General features: G+C 42.2%; 1 protein-coding gene across 1 annotated transcript in view; it reads left to right on the top strand.

The window, feature by feature from the left end:
- Positions 1-895: 895 nt before the first annotated feature.
- Positions 896-23,895, top strand: part of LOC311052909 (membrane-associated guanylate kinase, WW and PDZ domain-containing protein 1-like) — a gene marked incomplete at its 5' end in the record, with an annotated part of 191,782 nt that continues 168,782 nt past the window's right edge. Inside the window, 2 exons of the mRNA XM_084068210.1 lie at positions 896-1,033; positions 3,241-3,406. Of these exons, the coding sequence (XP_083924336.1) occupies positions 896-1,033; positions 3,241-3,406 (304 nt within the window). The remainder of the gene's footprint in view (positions 1,034-3,240; positions 3,407-23,895) is intronic.

Raw genomic sequence — 23,895 nt, 5'->3', positions numbered from 1 at the left:
ATATTTGCCTTGGAGTAGAAGTACAGCAAATTAAATTAAAATACCTAAGTAAAATTGTACTCAAGTACATTACTTGAGTAAATGTACTGAATTACTTTCCACCACTGCTTAAATAAACAGCCAGCGGCCAGAGGGAGGGGCACTAGGACCCATGAGACCAACCAAGGGGAGGATCTGTATAGAGAGCATGCGTTGCCTTCTATTTCTCTCATTCCAAGCGGCAGTGTGTGTGTCAGTGTGTGTGTGTCATAGAGTTATAAGGGTGTGTGTGTGTGAGTGAGTGTGTGTGAGTGAGTGAGTGTGTGTGAGTGTTTGTGTGTGTGTGCTTGGTGTGCGTGTGCCCGTGCGTGTGCATGTGTGTGAGAGGAAAACACACCTCAGCCTTAGTTAAACAGGTATAATAAAGCCACCAGGTGAAGATCTAAAGAGTTAAAGAAGTTGTAACGGTTCTAAACGGTCAACTCAGCAGCTTATCCATCAGATCATCATGAGAGATGATCTGATGATGGATCAACAAACTGGAGGAGATTAAGTTCGCCTCGGGAAGGAGGAGAGGAGATCTACTGGATTATTAGATCATTCATTCTGTCTGTCTGTCTGTCTGTCTGTCTGTCCTGACGGATCTAATGCCCTGAAGCGGAGGACAAAACAACAATAATGTGACTTTATGGGATGTTTTACAACTCTTAACGGAATATATTATATTTGGGAGATGATGATAATAATGTCTTGGTTCAGGAGGAATAAGAAACCGAGGATGTACCGACGACAACAACAACTTGGAGGATTAATAATAATATTAGTAATATCGCTCATTCATTCGGTCCAAACTTTCGTTTTGACGGAACTATAAGCAGGGTGGTCGGTCGGTCGTCGGATTGGAACCATCATCAACATGTCCAGAGTCATCCTGAAGAAGAACCACTGGGTCACTAAGGTCAACGAGTGCGCGCTGCTGAGAGACGCGCACGGGGAGTTTAACGTGGATGTGTGCGGGGGAGCCGAGCATGGCCAGTTCCCATACATCGGACAGGTCAGCGTGACACAGAGTGGACACACAGTTATAACCCAAGAAAATCTTTGTGTGATGTGATTTTTTTTTTTTTTTTTTTTACATTAACCACTTGAACCCTAGCATCCCTTTTTCTGAGGAGACCTTTAGCCAAAAATAGCAGATCTACAAGCTCACAATTGTGAGCTTGTAGATCTGCTATTTTTGGCAAATAGTTACAGGTGTAGAGGGGGAAAAGGGCAGCAAAAGTGTATCTAAAACACAGTTTTATACAATATAGAGGGGGTCCCTGCTTCATCTGTCTCTCAGCTAGGGGGTCCTTGGCTTGAAAACGTTGAATACCCCTGAGTTAAAGTTCTGCAGCTAGCCTTGGATCAAGACTATCATAGATGTATTTTATAGCCTGACTTTTACTTTCGTATCTATGATCGTCTTGGTCACTCTCTACCCGAGTTATTATTAAGGCAGAAGTCGCTGGACATCTGCGCTCAAAGCCTGTACTTCTCCGTACATGTAAAATAAAAAATAAATATATATATTTATAAAGTGCTGACCCTGTATCCCCGGATGTTAACTCTACATTAGGAACCCGTGTTCATTGTATTAGTCCGTATTTTTAAATAGGTATGTGTTTTAATCCCGTCTGTGTCGGATTCTGTTTGAAGTTCCCTGTATTCCTCTATGGGTGGTAGTGGCGGGGCGCATCAGGTGAAAGCCGGTATTACACTTGATGTAAACAAGAAGTAACCGTGAGGGAAAACATGGCGTTCGACCACAGGCGGGATTAAAACACTTATCTATTGAAAATATGTTGCACAAAGATTCCGAATGCTGAGTTAACATTTGGGGCAACCGGGTCAGCACCTTATAATTTTGTACACGTTCGGAGAAATAAACATATTTTAAGAAAGTACAAATTATAAAGTAGGTTACATTTTCTTTCTAATGTCAATGCATTGCTGTATTGAAATTTGACATATCCCCACCAAATTCAAAGATTTTCCAGAAATATTCAACAAATATCAATGATCAGTGAAAATAGCTGATCTATACATTTAGGTTTAGGAGTACATGCGTCACTTTTCCACCAGGACACGCCCCCCTCATCTAGAGTGAGTGTCAAAACATTGAGCGGCATGGAGGAGCATTTTGTTTGTAAGCACTCGTTGGAAATAAGCGGTTTTCCTGTGTACCACATGTTTCTAAATTGCACATAATGCAGCAGAACGTTGTGTTATTGAAAACGAGCGCTTCCAAACCCTGCACAGAATGTATTGACAGAAAGTAGCTCATAATAACATGTCTAGTTTGTCTACGGTGGATTTATATGAAACAAAAAAATTGCAGATAGAAAGAGGATACTTCAAGCTTTCCGTACAGCTGTCATGTTGGTGAGTTTAACGTTGTTTAACACAATGCGATAGGACTTTTCTGTTTGGATGTATTGGCTGTCAAGGCCAGAAAGTAGTTTTTTTGCCATTCAGTAGGCGTTCTCGCATAACTTCCGGGTACGATGATGTGACGCGCATAGCCTCTGTTGTCACTTTGTTGACTTTATTTCGGCGGTAAGTGGTTAGTTCCAAAAAAAAACTTTTTCAAAAGTACACTATTACTTAAAATACAATGTTTGTCTTTTGAAATGTAGTGGCATGAAAGTCATAATATTAAAAAAAAATATATATATATAATACTCCAGTAAATTACAGATGCTCCCAAAAATTGACATTGACAAATTGACAGTAAATGTACTTTGTTTTGGGTCAGGGAGGATGCTGTGGTGAATGGTGATGGTGGTAAATCTACTTAAAGTTGGTTGACCGGGGTCCCTCAGGGCTCTATACTAGTGTCTTCTCTGTTTTCCACTCTACATTATATATCTGTGCTGAAAATAGCCGATCTACAAGCTATTTTCTGTGAAAGCTTTACCCAGGTTTGGGTTCAGGGACCGGAGCAATCAGATGGGTCCATTTGGTCACATTCGTACACTCAGAGTTACAGACCTGTAAGGGTCCATTTGGAACTCTCTTAAGCCATAAATATATAGATAAAAAAACAGGAATTGTTAAAAGGAACCGTTTAAGGAATCACTATCAGACTGGAACCAGAATCGATAACATCCTAAATGATCCCAACCGTAGTCTTCCCCAGAATACAGATGCTGGGGGATATAAGTGGTTTTAAGTACAGTACTATACTATACTATAGTAAAATGTTACTGTTGTTTTCAGGTGAGGGAGGATGCGGTGGTGTATGGTGCTGATGGTGGTAAGCTGCACCCCGGGGAGCTGCTCCTGGAGGTGGAGGGGTTGTCGGTGTCCGGCCTGCCCCTCTACGACATCCTGGCCGTCTTTAACAGCTGTAACGAACCCATCCGGTTGAAGACCGTCCGACAAGGTAAGACATGATGAGATGGACCCTCTTGTTTACCATAGTAGCAAGCTGATGAGAGAGATGCTCAAGTCATCTCTCTCTGTGTGATACTTACTTACTTACTGTCCTTTATGGCGGCTGGCATGTAGGGCAGTAACAAAGGATCTCCACTCCTGTCTGTTCTGGGCTAGTATAGCCCTGAAACATGACTGTCATATCATCATGACAGTCATGGTGGAGCTTCAACCTGGTTTTGGCACTTTCTACATGTACAACCCCGTACATCTACATAAACGCTGTCTGTGTGTGTGTGTGTGTGTGTGTGTGTGTGTGTGTGTGTGTGTGTGTGTGTGTGTGTGTGTGTGTGTGTGTGTGTGTGTGTGTGTGTGTGTGTGTGTGTGTGTGTTTGTTGTATTACTATACTTTTCCCCCCACACATATACGAGAATATGAGAAATAGACCGTTTTCCTGGTCCTCACAAGGAAAATGGTTGTTTTATGGTTGGAAAAATATTATTTTAGAGGAATTTTAGAGCAATTAGGACAAGATTCAGGTTGGGATTAGGATTAGACATTTAGAGGTTAGGTTTTAGGGATTGGAATTGGAGTTAAACATAATTTATACATAGTTCCGTGCCAGTGTCATGCACTGGAAAATAGCTGATCCTCACAAGTATAGTAATACAAACCTGTGTGTGTCTCTCTCTCTCTCTCGTATCTCGCTCACTCTCACTTACACACTATGTGTTAGTGTAAGTGATATGTTTTTGTTCAAATTAATGTTAAGTAGCTCTATTATTCTGAGAGTGTTGTAACAGGGGTCTCCAGCTCTTTAGTAAACGGAAAATAAAATGTTCAGCTCAAGGGACTCATTTCATCCTGTCATGATGGAGAACTCTACACGCACACACACACACACACACACACACACACACGCACACACACGCACACACACAGAGGCGCGCACACACCCGCACGCACGTGTGTCCAGTTTCACTTGTTTATCCTGTAGTAGTGTATCCTGTATGAGTCGTCCTCTCTCCTCCTGATTGGATAAAATAAAATTGCTATCCCGACCTGAAAATGTAGCCTATTTTCAGTTTTTTAAAGAGCAAGAGAGACGTGGGGGGGAGGGGGGGGGGGGGCAGACAGACCCCCTGTTACTGTAAGTAGGACTCTTGATACATGTATGTGAAGTAGGACAGAGGAACTCTTTGACTCGTAACTGTCCTGACATCCATGGTCCTGTTTTCTGTGCGGTTGCTATGGAGACTCTCATTGACCTGTCAGGTCACGGATCCTTACAGTGGGTCACTTACATTTACCACACGCACGCACGCAAGCACGCTATGTTGGTGAATTGAATACATAGGACCACAATGGAACCAGGACTTTTTTTGTATATTCAAACACATGTCTTTGTTCCCAGGGTACCTGTACCTGGCCCCTTCCTTTTTTCCCTGTAATGTAAAGGCATGTTTTTGATACCTTCTAGAGAAAGTGATAGATTCTAATATGGTTCTTGTTGGATAGATGCATTCGTAGCTTGCTCGGACAAGTGGTTCCCAACGCACGGTCCTGGGACCCCCAGGAGTCGTTCACAGGGTTCCATGGTGTCCCCAGCAAAATGATTGATCGTTAATAAGAACCAAATGGACCCCTTACAGATCTGAGAGTGTACAAATGGAACCAAATGGACTCTTATGGGTCCATTTGGTTCCATCTGTACACTCTCAGAGTTTGTACACTCTCCATTTTCCCAGTGTAGATTGGGGTCCCAAAAGATAATAAATCGTGTCAAATGGGGGTCTGTTGCCACGGTCAGAGCAAGGGGCAAGGCTTGGATATTTACGATGAGGCCAACACGGAAGCTTATGAATGGCCAGAGTGGCGCTGTTTTACCCTGCGCCGACCTGAAGTGTCAGAAAGAATTAATTTTAGTGCAAGTGAATCGGTTTTTGACAAACTTTAGACTAGATTTTCTTACCGTAATAAAAATTGTCATAAATTCTATATGCTTCCAGTCGCTAGTTTAAAGTCTCCTTTCAATCATCATGATATGCGTTTTGCTAAATTATGGTCCCATTTATTCTAAAATTGACGATAAAGTAGGCTATGCTCCAGGAGGGGCGGGATGATTTGATTGACAACCTACACAACCAATAGCATTCATTCCCCGCCCCCGCTCTTGATTGACAAGCTACCCAACCAATATCATTTTTGGGGGTGTTTTCCGGTTCGCTGGTCACGTGTCTGTCTGGTCTCAACCAATAGCGCAGGGGTAGGCAACTGAGATAAGCCTAGGGCCAATATCACTCCCAGACATTCCATCGCGGGCCGGGCCTCCCCGTGAACATGCACGCGCGCGCAAATTTTTCGGGTCTAATTCGGGTCTAACTCGGTCTAATTCGGGTCTAATTTGGGTCTAATTCGGTTCTGTTTGACCAATATAAATCAACATTTTTTCCGGTTTAAATATCAGCACAGGCGATTTTTCTGGAGATTTTTTTTTTCTTCTTCATTTTCCTCTAATCTAGCTATAAAATGTTATAAATCCTTTAAAATGCATCGTGTTTATGAGTGCATGATTTCAAAAGTGGGTTCAGGTTCTATGAAATAAGTATTTATAATTATTTTAACATTAATTTTTAATACTTTTTTTATAACACTTTTCAGTAAATCATTCATACTGTATCTTTCTGTATTTGGATATAATAGATATTGGTCTGATACTGTATAAAAATAAAATCCCTCCCCCCCAAAAAAAAAATAAAAAAATATTTTTCTAAAAAAAAAAATTTTGGCCCGCGGGCCGCCTGTTGCCGACCCCATAGCGTTTGAGTTCCGGCGTGGCCAACTGTATATATTAACGATGGAGGAATGCATGTTCCTGAACTATCGGCTTCATTTTCGTTCTGTAGAAAGCAGGGGAGTGGCTTTGTCCATTCTTTTTTACAGTCTATGGGTCAGAGCCTCTTCCCCCCTCCAGTTTGTCCTGATATCTCCCCTGCCACTCTTTCCCTCCAGTTTTGCCTTGATTCCCCCCTGCCACTCTCCTCACCCCCCTGTGCCCTCCTACTCCCTGCCCTGATTGTCCTGAGTGGACTCACCTGCGAGGGCCAGCTGTGCCCTGTTGGCTAAAGAGCTTCAGAGATTTAGAATACTGCCAAGAGCATTTACTTGCTGATTCATGTGTCTTTTTTCCTGTTCGTTCGAGTTTTAGCTCGGTGTTGCTGTATTGTTCTAGTTTTGTGCTGATGATGTCATTTGTCCAAATGTATGTGCTAATTAAAAACAACTTGATATTTCCTAAGGTTAATATGAGCATCAAAACAATATTTTAAATATGTTTTATTAGCACATGCATTCCATACATTCCATAGGGATGGACCACACATGGACAAATTACATCATCAACTTGCGACAGGGGTTTTCCACATTGAGAGAAAGATGAACTATTTCTAATATAAATTAAATATTTAAATATTTTAGGGCAATATTATATTGGGCAATTATAATGTATTAAGGCATATAAGGCTTGTTAGCCAGGGATCCTTTAAGTACCAAGTCTTGGTTAAATGTCTCTTTTGCTTTGGGTTTTGAGTTCCTGCTTTTGGGTCCTGCCTTTAAGTTTGGGAGTCACTCTTTATCAAGAGATAGAGATATGCTGTAAGAGACATGGAAACATGGCGTGTGTGTGTGTGTGTGTGTGTGTGTGTGTGTGTGTGTGTGTGTGTGTGTGTGTGTTGTGTGTTAGATTAGTAAGCAATGACATCACTTATCGTTTCATACACAATGTCACAGTTTATCATGTTGGTTCTCACACAGACACACACACACACACACACACACACACACACACACACACACACACACACACACACACACACACACACACACACACACACACACACACACACATTGTGGGCCTACAGTATGTGGCAGGTGTGTACAGTGGGAAAATCATTAACAGTGTTACGTAACAGGGATAGTTTCACTGCAGCTTTTTATTTCCTTTCTGATGAACTGTATGTCCATTTGTTTAGTGGTGGTAAGTAACCAAGTACATGTACTCAAGTACTCTGTACTCAAATACACTTTAAAAAAAGGGTTGTATCACTTTCAAACATGTTTGGGGTCATTTCAACGTCTACTCAGGCTTTTGTGAGCACACCAGACAGTTTTTAAGTTGCTTGATTCAGTGTTTAGATATTTGATATTCATTATCAGAAACCCCTCCATCATATATAAACTCATTGTAATGTCAAACTCCATTTTAACCGTGTTAGACTCATATAAAACATCCGTCCCTGGTTCTGGTGACTGATGTTGGCCTTCTAATGCGTGAGGAGACCGTGTTTTTTTTAAACACTTTTTTTTTATTTCTTTAAATACAAATATCTAAATACAGAATCAAGAAGCAACTTAAGAACTGTCTGGGGTGTTCACAAAAGCCAGAGTGGACGTTAAAATGACCCCAAACGTGTTTGGATTAAGTGAAATATCCCTTTAAGTGAAATAAAAAGCCAGAGTACTTCTTCCCTACCAGTGCCATTAGTCGGGTCCTAAGTGCATGCCTGGCCTAGCCAACCTTAAGTCCTTATCTGTCTCACACTGAGAAAGCACTCAGCCCCGAACCTCTCCCCTCGTGTGTGTTTACTGAGCTGCTATTTAGTTTGTCCTTGACATTATATGACATAATGAGCAGACTATGCTTTTATGAATGGCGTATAAACGACCTGGCAATTCTTCTAAACAATATAGCCCTATATTTAAAGCGCTCTGTGTACACGGCTCAACACTTCTGCATAATGTTATGTTTACATCTGAAGGCTGAGAGGTCGCGCAAGGCAACGACATACCAATGTTTAACCCGTGAAGACCTGAGGCCGTTTCTACAAAAAGCTTTCTAAATCAGTGGTTCTCAAACATTTTTTGTGTGCATAAATTATATTATTTTGAAAATAAATAATACATTTTAAATGCATAAAATGTAATTTTGTCCAATCTATATGGTAGAGTATGTTAACAAGAGCTTGTGGCTAAATAATAACTACATTGGATCCATTGGATCACAGGCTCTTTTTTCTACATTTCCTGAAAAGTAACGGATTTGGACATGCAAGGTTTCCCCGACAGCAACGTAATGCCACAGTAGTGTTGATTTTGTCGACTAAAACTATGACGAAAAATATTGGTCGACTGACCTTTTTTCACTGACGAAAACTGCATAAAAAACAAATAAAAACTAAGCTATGATGACTAAAACTAAGACTAAATATACTGACAGATTCGTCAACAAATGAAAACTAGACTAAAATGTTAGTGAGGGACTAGTGGATCCAGTAGAACATGTTGCTCTCTGAAAATAGCAGATCTACAAGCTCACAAAGCGTTGCGCTGCGACGCTTTGTGAGCTTGTAGATCTGCTATTTTCAGCATGCAGCCAAGTGTAAAATCAGCCATTACAACGCATTCAAGGCACCACCAAAATGCATTTTAGTCGACTAAATCAACTATAGATTTAGTCGACTATAATCTTATGATATTTAGTCAACTAAAACTAGACAAAAACTAAAACATTTCAGATGACTAAATCCAAATCAAAATTTGCTGTCAAAATCAACACAGTAATGAGCATGCTGTGAATCTCTACTGTATATCCAGGGTTGAGCTGTAGGGGGTACGGGGGGGTACGGCGTACCCTTAGTTCTGACACTGTGGGAGCTGGGGGCGCGCGTGCACGCACCGTCAGCGGTGGTCTTTAACGCCTTAAAGTTTAAAAACAATAGCCTCTCAAGGTTCGCGCCGTCAGTGGCGAGCCGTTCTCAATAGCGTCTACCTGGCTGCTTTGCATAACATTAGGCTACTCGAGAAAAGACACGGACTTGAATTGAATCTGTCAACATCTCTGCACTGCAAGGTGTGAAGGGGATCGCTTAGCAGAGGACCCAGTTCTCTGAGACAAGACAAAGACAAGTTGTCTGATTATTTTAAGTAGGCCTACTTATGTGTGGGTGAGTCTATGTAAAGGGCTTTTATATAAAATTAAAAGGAAAATAAAATAATTAATTTGAAACAAAAATAAAAACAACAAATTAACAATGCAACAATACAACAAAATAATAATACATATGATTACATTAATAATCACATGTTGAATACAGTATTTCAACTAGCACTGAGCTGAGTGGCTATGTGCGCGCACGTGCGCGCGCGTGACGTCATAAAATACAGTACCCTTAGTTCAAAAATCCACAGCTCACCACTGTGTATATCGTCTCTGTTGGGGCAGAAAACTCTTATCTCCATATTTTAACTTTTCGTGTGTTTTTCCCCTGTAAATTAACGCCCTACTCAAATCATACTACAGCGTCACACATCAAAAGTAGCAGATCCGCAAGATCTGCTACTACCAAGGTCCTGAACATACTCCTTTTTTAATTATTGTTTTACATGAGGAAGACATGTGTTACAAGTAAAAGTCGTAGTCTATTCCAAATGTACTTTTTTGTGCAAAATTGTTGGCATCACAATGTACTTAAAGTACCAAAAGTAAAATAATTGTGCAGAATGTACACACACACACACACACACACACACACACACACACACACACACACACACACACACACACACACACACACACACACACACACACACACACACACACACACACACACACACACACACAGAACACTGCAGATGGATTACAACATTAACACAAAGGAGTGCAGTGTGGAAAGTCCCCTCCATTGACATCTATGTAGAGCTCTGTTGTACAAATACAAGAAGCCTGGACGAAAACACACAATTCTCAAAACACAATGAATAGCCAACGTATAAAATATGGATGAAGTGGTTAAAATGAGTGTGACGCTATATAAACTCATTTTGCTGGGGACCCCCTGGAATTCCTCCACAAGGACCACAGGGGGTCCCCGGACCCCACTTTGAGAACCACTGTCTTTGAAGACAAGACAAACTTTTGTATTCTACCTATCGGGAGAGTTCCCCCCCACGCTGTCACACAGGGCTTGTGATGAGATGGTTTTTGGTTAAAGCACATTACAACACAAGACAGGAAGACAGGCCCGGGGCACAGAGAGGAGAAAGGGTCGGTAGATTCAGTAGTTCTTTGACGAGCCTCTCAGGGATATAAATGTATATGCATACAGTGAGTGGGCTGTACTTGATGAAAACTGACAAAGTATTCTTAGTTAAGAAAATATAACAGTCTATATACCCCCGCCCCCAAATGTGTGTGTGCAAGCCTTCTAAACTAAACCACGAGACATGAGACATAATATTATGTCAGTGACCAAAAAGTAAGATTACCAGCTTAAACTAATAAGGTGCCAGAGATGAAAAGGAAATCTAATACGTCTTACTCTCGTATCACACACACTCGTACCGAACAGAAATCTTTGCTCATTTGAACGTTTGAGAGGAAAGGTCGTGGCATCACCAAAATCAACGCTGTTCATCTTTTTGGGAGCAAGAATGTGCACAAATGTCATGATAATACAGCCGTTACTAGATATCGCTGCTGTCAGGCGGACACCTTGTAGTCCTACTTTGGTTGTACAAGAGTGTCGCCCCAAAAGCAGGAAAAATATCCGATGTACAAGCTCATAACACGTCGCATCGCAGCGTGTTCTGGTCGTTGTGGTCTAGGACAGGGGTTCCCAAAATGTTTAGCTCAAGACCCAAAAAAGAAATTAGACGTTTGCCCGTGACCAAAACTAGTGAAAATAGCAGATCTACAAGCTATGAGCTTATTAATAGATCTGCTATTTTCACTACTTCTTAAATTATTTTTTAATTTAGTTGTTGCTGTTTGGGAATCAGTGGTCTAGGACTCTTCATTTTGTTTGACTCGGTTCCACACATAAATATTGTGAAAATAGCCGATCTACAAGCTCACAACGCCTCGAGTAGCAGTACTGCGCTGGCAGTACATGCAACTACATCAAACTCTAACAGTCAGTATTTGATGTCAAGCACCCCCCCCCCCCCCCCACACACACACACACACACACACACTATACCCATTAGTTCTGATTTGTTCTTAAATTTGATAGAATTCTACATACTTTGATACATTTAACAACATGGTACATTATTAAACGTTTTCCCACAGACCACTTGCAGCCCATGGACCACTGGTTGAGGACCACATGCTGTACATTGAATAATGGTTTAGTATATCTGCTACAGAACAGAAGATATAAGGACTTTGCCCTAGCTCTTATCTCGTTGTCTCTGAGTCCCAGTCAGCTCTAGAGGTGAAAGACCTTGTTCAGCAGCACATTGTCTTGTCTTCCCGGGCACTTCTCTGATAAGCAGAGCGCTGAATAATGGCATCGTGTCTCTTGTTTAGTCAAAAGCAGATTTGTGAAACAAGTCACGGAGATTTGAAGTTGTTTTTCCAGGGATAAATGTGGTCAAGACCCTGACAAGCCCCCCCCCCCCCCCCCCCCTCCAAACTGAAGAATGACTGTCCATTCCACACCAGTACTACAAATCGTTGCTTTCGTGCAGATTGTAAATTGCTGTTTGTAAATTAATCATACTACAGAGTGCACACATTACATTACCATGTGCACGGAACAGCGAAGCCCGTTTTTCACTTTCCCCGAATGTCAGCTGTTTATTAGCGTTTTTGTGTTTCCCTGGCTCCCGGGTTGCCAAATCATGTGCGTGCAACAAGCGCCAGTGTTGCCACATCCGTGAAACAAGCGGACCATCCGACTTGGACACAACACTTTTTTTTTAAGATTTATTTTTGCGCTTTTATATCTTTATTGATAGGATAGTTGGTTGACAGGAAATGGGGAGAGAGATGGGCAGTGACATGCAGCAAAGGCCGCCGGGATCGGGACTCGAACCTGCGAGACGCTTTCAGGCTACTTTGGAGTCTAGGTGCCCGGACCGCTGGCCATTTTGTCACATTTTGGCAGTCAGCCTCAGTTGGTTGGTGAGCACAAACAAACAATGCATAACAAGTGGTTTGAGCTCAAATCAATGCTTGTGTTGGACTAGAGCAGGGGTTCCCAAACTCTTTAGCTGAATACCCAAAAGAAGAAATTAGACGTTTGCCCGGGACTCAAACTAGTGAAAATGACAGATCTACAAGCTCACAACGAGTCGCTTCGCACATCGTTGCGAGCTTGTAGATCTGCCATTTTCACTAGAATTTTATCAGTATCTTCTTTTGAAATAATATTTTTTTTAAATGTAGGAAACAGAGAAAAAAAGGAGATATTCACTCACGACCCATAAAAATGTGTCTGCGACCCAAAGATAGGTCCCGACCATCTGTTTGGGAAAAACAGGACTAGTGGGTGTCCTCTGGTGCCCATCCACAAGTTTCCTGCTCGGGAGCTTACTGGGGAAAAGGGTGTGTGTGGCGAATGGTCTGCTGCCAGTGGTGGTAAAAGTACTCAAATGTTTTACTTGAATAAAAGTATCAATACTGAACATTGGAAACACTCAAGTAAAGTTAAAGTACCTCAAAACTTTACTTACAAGTACAGTACTTGAGTAAATGTACTTAGTGGTAGTTAGTTACTTTCCAGCACTGTCTGCTGCCCGGCTGGGATGCGATGGGATGGATGGATGCCAGACATTCCCACTGGGCAGACGGACCAGGATGTTCCTGGTACACTCCCCCGCTGAGTCATTCCATAAGGCCTTGACTTGTTGTAAACCTGTGTGATGCGTCCACTGTTAAATCCTGTTGTTGTTTTCTGAACAATCACCAGAGAATGTATATCTTTAACCTAACTGAATCATAGTTTATATAGAGCCCCCCCCCCCCGACTGATGCCAGATATTTGTGTCCGAGGCCAATTATGTAATGCCTCAACTCCTACAATTCCAAGTGCTTGTCAGGGTGTGGGGGGTCCCCATTTTAAATATGATTATTTTGGGGGGTCCCCAGTTTAAATATGATTATTTTGGGGGGTCCCCAGTTTAAATATGATTATTTTGGGGGGTCCCCAGTTCAAATATGATTATTTTGGGGGGTCCACAGTTTAAATATGATTATTTTGGGGGGTCCCCAGTTTAAATATGATTATTTTTTGGGGTCCCCAGTTCAAAGATAATTGTTTTTGGGGGTCCACAGTTTAAATATGATTATTTTGGGGGGTCCACAGTTCCTGATTGTTTGTAGAGGTTGAGAACCACTCTCCTAGAGAAGGGAGGGACACACATCCTGTGTGAGCTTTAAGTGAGCAGTAAAGGATTGTGGGGGTGGATCATGTCCTGAAGGTACTGTCTTATTCTGTAGGTCATCAGTCTCCAGTACAGTGTTTTGTAGATCTGCTGCAGGGCAGCAAATGTGAGCCAGTGAAGGGAACACAGAAAGGGGGAAGACATGGGGAAATGTATGGAGACTGAAGAGCAGGCGTGCCGCAGCATTCTGGATGAGTTGCAGGGGTTTGAGAGAGGGTCAGTAGTACTACACAGCAGTGGTTCTCTTTTCATATCAAGGACCCCCAAATTGATATGTATTTGGCCACGGACCCCCATCTGAAAATGTATGTTACTATATAGCAACAGCTAATGTGACACAGAGGTGTTCCCGGGTTGAAAGGTATAACAATGTATAGGTGTTGATGTTGTATTTGGCCGCGGACCCCCATCCCAAAATACAATATTTTGTTGCAGGGACCCCCAGAAGCATAGATTTGAGTTAAAATGTTCGCTTAAAAAAAAAAATATATATATATATATATATGTTCAACGATTTGCAGACATTTTCTACATTTTTCAAACAATAGCAGATCTACAAGCTCAAAGCGCAGCACGAAGTGACACGCTATGAGCTTGTATGTCTGCTATTTTTGAATAGCCAAAGTATAAAATAATGGTTAAAATGGTTAAAATCTCAAATGATCCAGATGATATACCGGTTTTAATGGGTTAATGCAGCAAACATGAACTGTAAGTTCATGGAAACCTCTCAACCAACAGGGCATACATACCTCTGCTCTTTGTCTAAATTCCTGTCCAACATTTTTAAGTGTTATTTGCACAGCTTATACATATAAACCCTGATCTAACAACAGAGTAATACAAAACTCAAAGCCAAACACGCCCCATACAGCACCACAATACCACAGAGATCTGAGATCTGTAATATTCCACCACCATCCCTCACACAAGGAACACTGCAGTGACATTACTGAGAGGAAGAAAAAAGAGACTTTTTGTGTTGTGTGCCATGACCTGAGGGCTTGTCGCTCTGCATTCCAGAGAATCACACACACAGGTGTTCAGAGTTCACATTTTACTCCATCGTACTGAGCAAGCAGTGTTGCCAGGTTTCGCAAGAGAAACGAGCGGCCGGGTTTGTACGAAAACAAGCCCAGAAGATTTCGAAGCGACCAGTTTTTACCACTTGAACCCTAATATCCATTGACTAAAGTGGAATTATAAATGAACTGCATTTTATATTGCGCCTTTCTCCAAAGCGCTTTACAATGTACATTCTCCCATTCACACACACATTCACACAGCGATGTGTGAGTGATATAGCCGATCTACAAGCTCACAACAGCTTGTAGATCAGCTACTTTCCCCAAAACAAATATTGACAAAAAGGTTACATTTTTTGTAATATTCTTGAAATATTTTAACACAAATCGTATATGGTGGCATCAAATATCTTCAGAAGGGAGTCTGCGGACGAATACATCCTTGACATGAACTGGTTTAAACAACATTAGGAAGCAAGCCCAAATAAGCAACTACATTTTAACCCCTCCCCCCCAAAAAAATGATGCTACTTTTGATGCTCTTGTGTGACGTTGTATGATCAAGTAGGCCGTTAATTTACGAAAAAACACAAAAAGTTAGAATATGCAGTTAAGAGGTTTCTGCCCCGACAGTGACGATATAATAAGCAGACTTGGCAACACACTGGTACTGAGCCCGTCTACCTGATAGAGTTTCTTCCCTCTTATATGTGGCTGCATGGCTACCTGGCCCCAGCCGAGGTAATAAGACCCATGAGCAATTTGAAGAGGAAGGGATTGAGATCCGATCCGTCCTCGACAGTCTGTCACCTGGTCTGGTCTGTGGGCCCAGAGCACCGTCTGCCTGGAACCCTCGCTGGAAAAAACCTTGTATCTCCACATTTCAACTTTTTGTGCTTTTTCGTAATTTAACTCCGTAGCCTACTTGATCATCCTAGAGCTGTGGTTCTCAAACTTTTTCATGTCAAGGACCCCCAAATTGACTTATTTTATATTTTCCGTGTCAAATTGATTTATTAGCCCGCGGACCCCTATTTGAAAAGATAGGCCAGGGACCCCAATAAGAGAAGATTTTTACGGCTCTAGCAGTGTTTCTCAACCATTTTAATTTCAAGGACCCCCAGTTTGACATGTATTAGGGCTACGGGACCCCATTTAATGGCATTTCTATCACTTGGACCCCAATTTATATTGTAAAAATCTATGTCAATTTAACTCTGAGAGTGTACAAATGGAACCAAATGGACCCGTTAGGGTCCATTTGGTTCCATTTGTACACTCTCAGAGTTACAGACCCATAAGGGTCCATTTGGTTAACTATCCACCATTTAGCTGGGGACCCCCTGGAACTCCCTCAAGTACCCCTGGGGGTCCCCGGACCCCACTTTGAGAACCAATGTCCTAGAGCATCACACAAAAGACTTTAAAAAAAGCAGATTCGCAAGCTTGTAGATCTGGTACTTTTGCCATTTTTTTATTGTAATCCTGAAAAGTAACAGTTTTGGACTTTTGGATACAATATCGTTGTTGTCAGACAGAAACCTTGTAATCTCCACATTTTAACTTTTTATGTTTTAGTTTTTTCCCGTGAATTAATGCCCTAATTCGTCATACAACAGCGTCGCACGAAAGTCGCGAAAATTGCCGATCTACGAGCTTGTAGATGGGCTATGTTTGCTATGTTTGACATTTGCTTTAAAGTGAAAGCGGTTAAGTGTGTCTGTGGGTTTTAATAAATATTGAACCGATGAAAAGTACTAACAAAGGGCTTGTGACTGAATAATAACTACACTGGATCCGTTTGGAACGCAGGTTCTTCCTGAGAAGTAACGTTTTTTGGGACATACGTGGTTTCCACCCAACCGGCTATACTGTTGCTAGCTACGCATGGGGGCCCCAAACAGGCTGAATGAAGCACAATGGAGGTCTTGTGAGTTCTCAGGTACTTTGAGAATCTGCTCCCCTTTAATTAGTCGACGGGAATCTGCTGACTCATGCAACAGACTGCTGGCAAAGGCCTGGAGGAGAGGAGAGGGCTGGAGGGGAGGAGAGGGCTCGCCATACGCCTGATTTATGCTTGGACGCGCGTTGCGTCGTGTCATGAACTGGAAATAGACGATCTACAAGCTTGCGATGCGTTTTTAGCTTGTAGATCAGATATTTTTGGTTTGCGACATGCCACGCGGCTAAGTATAAATCAGGATTTGGCCATTTTTAAAGCAGCACTATGTAACTTTCCTCCTCTACCCTAGATTTGAACTCGGTTTCCTGCACAAGTGCTGCATTTTTTTTTTACCATTGAGCTACTGTAATAGAGCCGGCCTGCTTGCTCAGGGGATAAATTGAATCTTGACCATTAGGTCAAAGTTCGGGTCAGATCCTGTGTCTAGGTGTGACATGACATTTGACACGTTCTAAATGTCTCAATAGAAGAACAGGGAGACCAAATACAACCACGCCAATTGTAGAAGTTATATTGTATTAATACTTTTCATCGGTTCAATATTCACAAAACCCTCAGACAGACTTAAAGGAACCCATTTTCAACCGTGTCTTCGTATAATTGGTCCTCACTAATGCTCATTATAAGATGGTGCCATTTCTGTCTATCTCTGTGTCTCAGCTGTGGACTGTTCAGAAACCCGACTACCGGTGACATCATCGATGGGGAATCCAAGCAAATAGAAACAGCAGCCTCTCTATTCTTGGAAAGTTAGCACGTTATAATGGAAGCCGTTTTCTCGCTTAAATAAAACATTTAATTAAAAAAAAAAATCTTGTTGGGGGAAAAAAAACTGTCCAAAGTCGTCCTTTAAAAACTTTCATTTCACATCTAACTATATAAATGGCGAGCGACTTCCGCACCCTCGGTGGCGACACCCCACAGCTCTGTTATCGAATAAACAACGCACCGCCAGACCACATGTCGCCAACTGACTCGCCACGGCGGCCGCGCTGAATTTACGCGTCGCGTAGGGGACATCTAATTGCTCACTACACCTTTTCCACCGCGCAACATCATTAATTCTACTCACCAAATGTCGGACAAAACGGAAGGGGAGGCAGCTTCGTACCGTTTACCGTGCACACCACCGACACCGCACGGCGACGGGTTTCGCCGAAACAACACCAGCGGCCGCCATTGCACTCTGCCCATGTCCTCCACAACACCACACACACAGCTCCTTTGCTTCAACCCCCCCCCCCCCCTTCTTACGTACCTCCTTTGTTCCACCCAGGCCGTTACTTTCACTTCACTCATGTCTCGATCACAATATGTCCGTCCTTCACGTGCCATGTTCATCCCAAACACAAAAACAAACAGCCACGGCCACAGAACAGCACGCTGCCCAGGGTAATGTGGTAAACAAACCTGCCTAGGTTCATGACACCACAGGACTCGACAGTGATGTCATCATTATGCAACCCGGAAGTACAAATACCAAGGATAGGTCAGTGATGTCAGTCGGGTTGCCAAGTTTGCTGCCAGGTTTTAAAAAACAAGCGACAGAAACAAGCAAACCGTGCATGAAAAAAAAATACACTGCCGAAGGGGTCCGCCATGTTCCAGGGGGGTCCCCGGGGGTCCCAACACTCACAGGGGTCGGCGGACCACCAGGGGGTCCGCGGACCACCAAAGTAACAATCACTATTAACATTTTTTCCAATTTTTTTTTTTTTTTTTTTTTTCTTTTGGACACTTTTACTCCGGCGATTTGGGTACCCCAATATACACGCACCCACGCTGGGCCCCGTGCGCGGCTGGGGTTGAGGGGGGCGTAGCCCCCCGAAACTCTAGTAAATAATATATGGCCAAAGGAATTGCAGATTATTTTTTTCTACTTTTTGTGACGCTGTACATACTACATGTAGTATGAAGTAGGGCATTAATTCAACGATTAGCAGGCAGTCAGTGAGTTAGTACTCACTGACCCACTGCCTCAGGGAGGCTGATGTCTGTCTGTGTGTCTCTGGTGTAGTTAACATGCATTACACCTCCAACAAGCTGAAACACTCAGCAGTCAGTCTCTACTGGAGTCTCGCGTAGCCAGACAGTTATTCCACAATCTCTGAACGCTATATAGAGCTTTGGTTCTCAAAGTGGGGTCTGGGGACCCCCAGGGGTCCTTGAGGGAGTTCCAGGTGGTCCCCAGCTAAATGATATATTAGGCACCAAATGAACCCTTATGGGTCTGTAACTCTGAGAGTGTACAAATGGAACCAAATGGACCCGTTAGGGTCCATTTGGTTCCATTTGTACACTCTCAGAGTTAAATTGACATTGATTTTACAATATAAATTGCGGTCCAAGTGATAGAAATGCCATTAAATGGGGGTCCGTAGCCTTAATGCATGTTAAACTGGGGGTACTTGAAATTAAAATGGTTGAAAATCACTGCTAGAGCCGTAAAAAAATCTTCTCTTATGGGGGTCCCTGGCATATATTCTGAAATGGGGGTCCGAGGGCTAATAAGTGTCAATTTGGGGGTCCTTGACATGAAAAAGTTTGAGAACCACTGATATAGAGTCTGGAACTACACCTCCTGAAATCTGAGACGGGAAGCTGTCGTTTTCCGTTCCAGAAAATATATAAAAAAATATCTTTAAATTTTATATTCGAATAAACATTTCCGATATTCTTCGATTATTTTGATTTATATTCGGACACATTCGTGCGACTGTAAAGATGAAACGGAAGCGGGTGGGGAGGTGTCACATCGGCTTTCTTCTCCAGTCCAGGGGTCTTCAACATTTTTCAGGCCAAGGACCCCCTAGCGGAGAGGGGGATGAAGCAGGGACCCCTTCTATATTACATAAAATTGTGTTTCTGATTAAACCTTTTTTTTTTTACTTGGTCTGCTCTTTTTTCCCTCTACACCTATACCTCTTTGCCAAAAATAGCAGATCTACAAGCTCACAACGCCTCGCAGTGCGAGGCGTTGTGAGCTTGTAGATCTGCTATTTTTGGCTGAAGTTCTCCTCAGAAAAGGGATGCTAGCTAGGGTGGTTAATGTAAAAAAGATAATCACATCACACAAAGATTTGGCGGCCCCCCTGTAGTAACTCTGAGGACCCCATAGGGGTCCCGGACCCTCTGTTGAAGACCCCCTGCTCCAGACTGAATGACTGACGCATTCGAAAATTGTGGGAGGCAACAATCTGGCTTGCGAGACTCTACAAATGTCGAGACTAGTCAGTCTCCAATGCGACAACGTTTTGAGCTTATAGAGCAGCTATTGTCACTCCCCGCCAACAAAGTATAAAATCGAGCTCACGAAAGATGTTCCACCGAAGGCTTTTGAGAGGAAAGGTTTATGTATGGTCTGTTCCGTGGCAGGCATACCAAAATTGGAGTCTGGGCCAGTCAGTGACGTCAGTAGCATGACGTCAGGGTACTCCATATGTGGGGATTGGCGATACGCACGGCAAATTTGAAGTTGATCTGTCAGAAAAAAAAAAACATTACCCACTTCAGCCCTGTATACATTTTGGCCATTTGAAAATACACGCAGTGATCTACAAGTTCACAATGCGACGCATTGTGAGCTTGTAGATCTGCTATTTTCCAAAGATTTGGACACATTTTTTATACATTTGAAAACTTGTGAAATGGGACATTCTGCATAATGAGTACTTTCTACTTTTGGTACTTTAAATATATTTTGATACCAATGCTTTTGTACTTTTACTCAAGTAAATTTTGAATTCCGGACTTTTAGTATTTCTACATTGCAGTATTGATACTTTTACTTAAGTATTTCTTACTTTTTACAACACTGGGGTCTCGATACCGACCCCATGGCCTTTTAAGAAAAGCGCCATGTTTGGGAAACATTGCTCCATAAATGTGTGTCAGCTTTTCCAGGTGCAGAGAGTGGCCTCATTACATCCCTCTGATATTCTCATCAGTGTCACAGAGGTGATGGTTCCTGTTAGTCACACTGTATCTCTACGGAAGGAACTGCTGCTACCGATGACCTCTGGGGGTCGCGCTCACACGTTGATGACAGGCATCCGACCGACAGGCTCCCCATCCACTGCCATTCTATGGACGCTCCGCCCCTATTTTGCGTGTCTTAACTCTTTAACCGACAAGAGTAATAGTGTAATGGTGTGCCCACTACTGCCAGCGAAAACAAACGATTTTACTGTGAAAAATGATGGAATATTCTCCATAATTCTCCTCCTCCGTCCTCACTGAAATTGCCTCGCCGGGGGTGTCGTAGTATAGGGGGGAAAAAATATCCATTGCACAGCTGTGGCCATTTGAATGAGGCTTGTTTTTGCCGTAAAGCAAGAGCAAACGGAGATATAGCCATTTCCCCACAGGATATACTGTAAACAGGAAGTAAACAAGCTTTTATTATTTTAAATTACATCAATTCCGGGTCTGTTGTCATCAGGCAGTGAAAGCATCATTCATAGGGTAGATAACAGTGCCATCTATCTGTGACCCACACATTGTTTGGGAAACAGTGGTGTATATATTATGAACCATGTGGCTTTCCCCACCTGTCCCATGCGGTCAGTTCTACAGTGTGATGATGAACCTGTTCCAGACGCTCCAGGGCCTGACGTCCTGCAGACAGCAGATCATGGGAAACGTATGGAAGCTCTTCCTAAACTTAAAGACTAAAGCCTCCCTGATCAAAGCAGGCTACTGTCACATTAAGTGTTCCCCACGGGGGTCCATGAGGCTCTGGTTAATATGTAACACATGTCATGGATCAAAGCGCAGCCATGTTGACAGACAGGTGATTTAAGAAGGTGGATTCTGTGAAGACACAATGATATACTGTCTGAAGGACACTGGTGTGAAGTAACTAAGTACATTTACTCAAGTACTGTACTTAAGTACAATGTTGAGTTTTTTTTTTTTTTACTTTACTGGAGTTTTTACAATTTTCAATACTTTACTTTTACTTTACTCCACTACAACTCAGAGGCAAATATTGTATTTTTACTCCACTACAGTTATTTGAAAACGTTAGTTACTAGTTACTTTGCAGATATAAATGATTACATTCTAAAACATACATTAACCACTTTAGCCCTATTTTATACCGAGGCTATTTGAAAATAGCAGATCTACAAGCTCACAATGCGTCGCGATGCGACACTTTAAAGTGTGTTTAAAGTGTGTTATTTCAGATAGAAGTAGCAGTGTGATCCAGTGGGTTTATACACATGGTAGAAACAGGCCCAGGGTCAGGTCATCATCCTCTCAACAGCTTATGGGTAAAACCTGAATCTCTAGAGATGGTGGATTAAAGTTCTCAGTCGCCACGACCGATTTCGGTCATTTGGATTCCATAGAAACCAGCATGTCTTCTATGGAAACATGTTGCACAGCGAAAAATAGTACATCTGCAAGCTTGTAGATCGGCTATTTTTGGCTATCTGGTCAGAAGCATCTTCCATAAACCGTAATTGTCAGGGATATTTCATAAAAGCAAAGGTTAAAGGAGTAGTTCACCCCAAAAATAACAATTACACACCCCGTAAAGCCTTGAATTCATGGAGATTTTTTGTTGCATTCCTAAGCCAATAATCTGATGACCGGCGTAGTATTCGGTAGGAGACTAAAGAGTCTCTGACCAGAGAGAGCTTGTAGATCTGCAATTTTTTGAAAGATTGTGTTTTTTTTGTGCAAATCTTTGATTACGTATTCTTTTAAAGCGAACATTTTTAACTCAAATCTTTGCTTCTGGGGGTCGTCCCAGGAACAACATATTTTGAGATGGGGGGTCTGCGGCCAAATGCATATAATTGTTGTTGTTTGTTTGCTATATCAGTGCTGCTCAAACTTTTTGTTTGATGTCAACAAAACCAAATGTGAAGGACCCCCAAAATGATATGTATTTAGCCACGGACCCCCATCTCAAAATATTTTGTTCCGGGGACCCCCAGAAGCAAATATTGGAGTTAAAAGTGTTCGCTTAAAAAATGTTATATATTAAAAGATTTGCACACATTTTCAAGATTGGGCCAAGCTCATAGCTTGGCTGAGTGCTGAGTATACTATGAGCTTGTATATCTGCTATTTTTGAATAGCCAAAGAAATGTTAAAATGACACTGATGCGTTCCCCTTAATGGATTAATCCTTGGATGGTCGGTATAGCAGTAGCGCGTAGCGCGGCGCGGATAGAGAGATCAGCGGTGATGAGAAATCCTCCCTTAAGATCTGGCAACCTTTCACCTCTACTTGAGGCAAAAAGATAAAACAGAACATTTAAAAGAAAGCAGTGCTGTCTGTCGTCAGGGGTAGAAACTGTATATGTCCAAGAACCGTTACCATTTCAGGAAATGGACAGGAGTTTCTTAGTTTTGAACTTGGTTTCTTGCTCAAATGCTGATTTTGTTTTACCGTTGAGTCACTAGAGCCTGCCTGCTTGCTCAGGGGATAAAGTGAATCTTGACCATCAGGTAAAAAATTGTGTCAGATCCTGTGTCTAGGTGAGACATGACCTTTGACACGATCTAAATGTCTCAATAGAAGAGCAGGGAGACAAAATACAACCACCACAATTGTATATGTTATATTGTATTAAAAAACAAAAATAAATTAAAGCACTATATAACTTTCCTCTTCTACCCCGGATTTGAACTTGGTTTCTTGCTCTAGTGCTGACATCTTCTACCATTGAGCTAATAGAGCCTGCCTGCTTGCGCAGGGGATAAATTGAATCTTGACCATCAGTTCAAAATTCGTATCAGATCCTGTGTCTAGGTGAGACATGGCCTTACATAGTGAGGCTTTAAGTAGAAACCTCTTATCTCCATATTTTAACTTGGTAAATGAATGCCCTACTTCTTTTTTTGCTACTACGTTGTCACACAAAAGTAGCAAAAAAGTGCCGATCTACAAGCTCAAAACGTGTCACACCATGACACGTTTTGAGCTTGTAGATCTGATATTTTCACAGCTATATTTAACAGTTTTTTTTTGACATCTGACAAGCGAGGATATGCTATTTGTATCTAGAAAAGTAAAATGTATTATTGCCACATTGCTGAGGAGCACAACAAACCTGCTAGAAACAGAGAGCAGCAGAAAGTAAGAACTAAGAGCGTTTGATGTGTGTCAACCCCACCAGGCCTGTAATGGTGCCTTCGCTTTAATCCCTTCCAGCTGTGAGGATCTATAAGCACCATGCACAGCTTAAATGTCAATTCATCTCCAGTGTGTGTGTGTGTCCGTGTGCATGTGTGCGCTTGTGTATGTGCACGTGTGTGTAGTATTA

Source organism: Gymnoscopelus microlampas (assembly GCF_963454915.1).
Source record: "Gymnoscopelus microlampas genome assembly, chromosome: 10".
In the NCBI taxonomy this organism is placed as follows: Eukaryota; Metazoa; Chordata; class Actinopteri; order Myctophiformes; family Myctophidae; genus Gymnoscopelus; species Gymnoscopelus microlampas.
Note: the sequence above shows the minus strand (reverse complement) of the source record. Positions and strands in the feature narration are given on the sequence as shown.